We start from the raw sequence: 3,236 nt of genomic DNA on the forward strand, positions 1-3,236 counted from the left end.
GCGGGGCGCTGGGGGTCGGGGGCGTCGGGGGCGGTGGGGGTTGGGGGCGGCGGGGGCAGTGGGGGTCGGTGGGCACGGGGGCGGCACGGGTGTGGTGAGGGAGAGAGAGAGGGGTGGGGCGCGGGGCCGACCGTTTTTTAGTTAGGTTTAATTTCTTTGCCGTCTGCTAGCAGACGACAAAGAGCATAGCTAGTGGGGTGGGGCCGAGGGGGAACGACCATTAGGTTGGCTATTCTCTTTGCCGTCTGCTAGCAGACGGCAAAGAAAGTGGCGGTTAGGTGGTTCTTGTTAGTGGGCCACCCTCCCTCTTTGTCTTCTGACAAAGCTTCTACGCTGTCCGCTAACGGACGGCAAACACCCTCTTTGTTGTCCGCTCTTTCTTTGCCGTCAGCTTTCTGTAAGATAATGACAAAGACCTTCTTTGCCGTCAGCTAGCAGACGACAAAGAGCTAGCTGATGGCAAAGATCCAGATTCTAGTAGTGACTCCTTTGAAGCTTTGGAAGTATGGCCCCAATATGTTGTTTAACTTAACACTAATAGTTCCATTTTGAATGATTTTTCTCATCCACCCACACCAAGTACTTCCCAAAGCCTCTATTTTCTAGGCATTTCAACAAAAAATTCCAGTTCACTTTGTCATAAGCTTTTTTGAAATTCAGCTTAATAACAATCCCCACTTTCTTCCTAATATGAGTATAATGCAGGATCTCATGGAGAGATATAATTCCATCCATTATATGCTTGTTTTTAATGAAAGCATTTTGATGTTTACTAAAGAGAACATCTGCAAAGGGGGCCGCTCTATTGTCAAGCACTTTGGTGATCAGCTTGTAAGGACACCTAAGCAGGCATATTGGTCTGAACTGTTGTATCTTATTAGCTCCACTTATCTTGAGAAGCAGAGTGATAATACCATAGTTTAGCCTACGAACATCCAACTTTTCCTCATAAAATGCAAGAAATAGCCTCATTATGTCTTTTTTCACTATTTCCCAACAATGCTGATAGAATTCAGCAGGTATGTTATCAGGCTCATGAGCTCTGTTACTGTTCATTGTGAACATGGCTTGATCACATATAACCCTTTTTTTCTTGTGTGGGATCGATCACATATAACTTGATTGACCAAGAAGTACCTATAGGACGACTGAGGAATAGCAAACCGGTTATCATCATTTGCACAGTTCTTCCACGTTGAATCCTGACCACTCCGGTAGCCGATCGATCGCGCCACTGCCACTAGTGCATATATATTCATGGACAAACACATATGACAAACTACCCGGATTGGGACATACACTCCCGTTCCTAAACATACAACTTTCCCTTCAACTCAACTTGAAGATCAGTGACCTCCCCAAAACGCACCATGGAGGTACACAAGATAACCCAGTGAAACAAAGGCCTCATCTTCATGGCATGCACGGATCAAAATGCAGAAATGAAGCACAGTTCCAAGCCTTCCAACATGGCGCAGCTTCAAGACTCACATCAACTCTCCTTCGAGAAGCCGGCTTGGTCCTATCTGTAGTAAGTCAAGTCACCCTCCAGATCTTCACGTCGCAGTCCAACGAACCGCTGCAAACCAGAGCGGAGCAGCCGCCGCGCGAACTCTCCTCCCGCTCGCTGCATCGGTCGCCTCCCGTCAACACCAATGCCAGGCTCTTCACGGCAGCGCCATGGCCGTCCAGGACGGCCGAGCAGGAGTACTCGCCCTCCGCTCCCCGCCGCCACACCCTCACCGTCCTGTCCGCGGACCCGCTGCACGCCACGTCGCCGGCGGCGGCCAGGCACAGCACCGCCTCGACGTGCCCCCTGAGAGTCCTCGTGGCCGCCGCGCCTCCGGCGTCAAAGCCCTCCCACACGACGACGGACCGGTCGCACGAGCCGGAGTAGAGAACCAGCCCGCCGACGCCCATCGCCAGCGCGTTCACCGCCGACCTGTGCCGCTCCATGGTGCCGACCAGCGCGAGCCTCTTCTGCCCCGGGTTGCGCATCCACGCCTTGATCGTCCGGTCGGCCGACCCGGTGTAGACATGCCCGTCCGACGACACGGCGATGGCGTTGATGGCGTCGTTGTGGGCCGGGGCGATAGACTCCATGCAGCGGAGGCTGGGTAGGCGCCACACCTTGAGGCTCCGGTCCCAGGACACGGAGTACATGTACCCGCCGTCCGGGGACAGCGCGAGCGCGGTGACCGCGTCCACGTGGTGCACCCAGGTGCGACTCGTCTGCCGCCGGACGTCGACGTAGTTCTTGGGGAACAGGAACGTGCGCAGGCAGTCCGCGGTGGTCGGCAGCACGCCGTGCAGGGCGAGGTGGCTGCTCCCGCCTTTCCGCCGGCCGGCGTGCTGCCACACCCTGATCTTGCCGTCCTGGTGGGCGCTGACAAGACCATCGCTGGTGGCCATGAGGCACTTTATGGAGCTATTGGTGACGGCAACAACAGAGCCCCCCTGTTGCACGGTCGTGCTGCCCATGTCCAGTGGCCACAGCCTGATGTGTCCGTCCGACGAGGCGACGTAGAGCGAGTTGCCGTCGACGGCGAGGCCAGAGACGTAGGAGGAGTGCCCCCTGAGCGTGGAGACGCACTCGTAGCGGCATGGGCTCAGGGGATGGGCCGGGGAAGGGGCACTAGATTGCGACGAGTGCGATATATCTTTGCACATCAAACCTTCTTCAGAGTTCAGGCTCATATTGCTGGACTTGCCTTCGCTGTTCTTGTCTGCAACTGCAAGATGAAATCATGGATTAAAATAGCAGAAAGGCAGGATCTCAGGGCAGTTATGCAAAAGCAACGAGATAAGCAAGCAAGCAATGTGCATGCAGAGAGAGACACAGAAGATTATAGTAAGAGGCTGTGGAGATTGACGAGTGACGCATCTATATAGCAGCACAGCAAGTGGGCTCAACACGGATTCTTGTTATCTTGTAATTGATGTGTTTTAGAAAGCTCGAAATGGATAGAGTGGAGGAAAATTCAACTGACAGGTACACAAGTAGGGCAAAAGGCAGCTTACAATGCTTTAGAATTTCTTCCCTTTTTGGCTGAAAACGCGTTAGATTATGAGGACAGGATTCCTAGTATATAAAATGCAGTCAGAACTAAAATCAATTGCAGCATTTCTATGCAGTCGTTATTTACCGCAGAGGAAAGTAAAAAGTTCTCGCAGAAAAAGAAATGCATATAACAGATAATGGGATTTATGCCTCGCAGGGGTAACATGGACTTGCC

At 53.0% G+C, this 3,236-nt stretch overlaps 1 protein-coding gene across 1 annotated transcript; it reads right to left on the reverse strand.

Moving 5' to 3' along the window:
* Positions 1-1,226: 1,226 nt before the first annotated feature.
* On the reverse strand, positions 1,227-2,869 carry LOC119341539 (protein JINGUBANG-like). The gene has a single exon (XM_037613410.1). The coding sequence runs from the start codon at positions 2,695-2,697 to the stop codon at positions 1,537-1,539; it is 1,161 nt and encodes a 386-aa protein (XP_037469307.1). The 5' UTR covers positions 2,698-2,869; the 3' UTR covers positions 1,227-1,536.
* Between the last annotated feature and the right edge of the window lie 367 nt (positions 2,870-3,236).

This window comes from Triticum dicoccoides, chromosome 7B (assembly GCF_002162155.2).
Source record: "Triticum dicoccoides isolate Atlit2015 ecotype Zavitan chromosome 7B, WEW_v2.0, whole genome shotgun sequence".
NCBI classification, from domain to species: Eukaryota; Viridiplantae; Streptophyta; class Magnoliopsida; order Poales; family Poaceae; genus Triticum; species Triticum dicoccoides.

Bases quoted from the DNA above. Each gene is read 5' to 3' on its own strand.
- LOC119341539 (XM_037613410.1), bottom strand. From the start codon at position 2,697: ATGAGCCTGAACTCTGAAGAAGGTTTGATGTGCAAAGATATATCGCAC.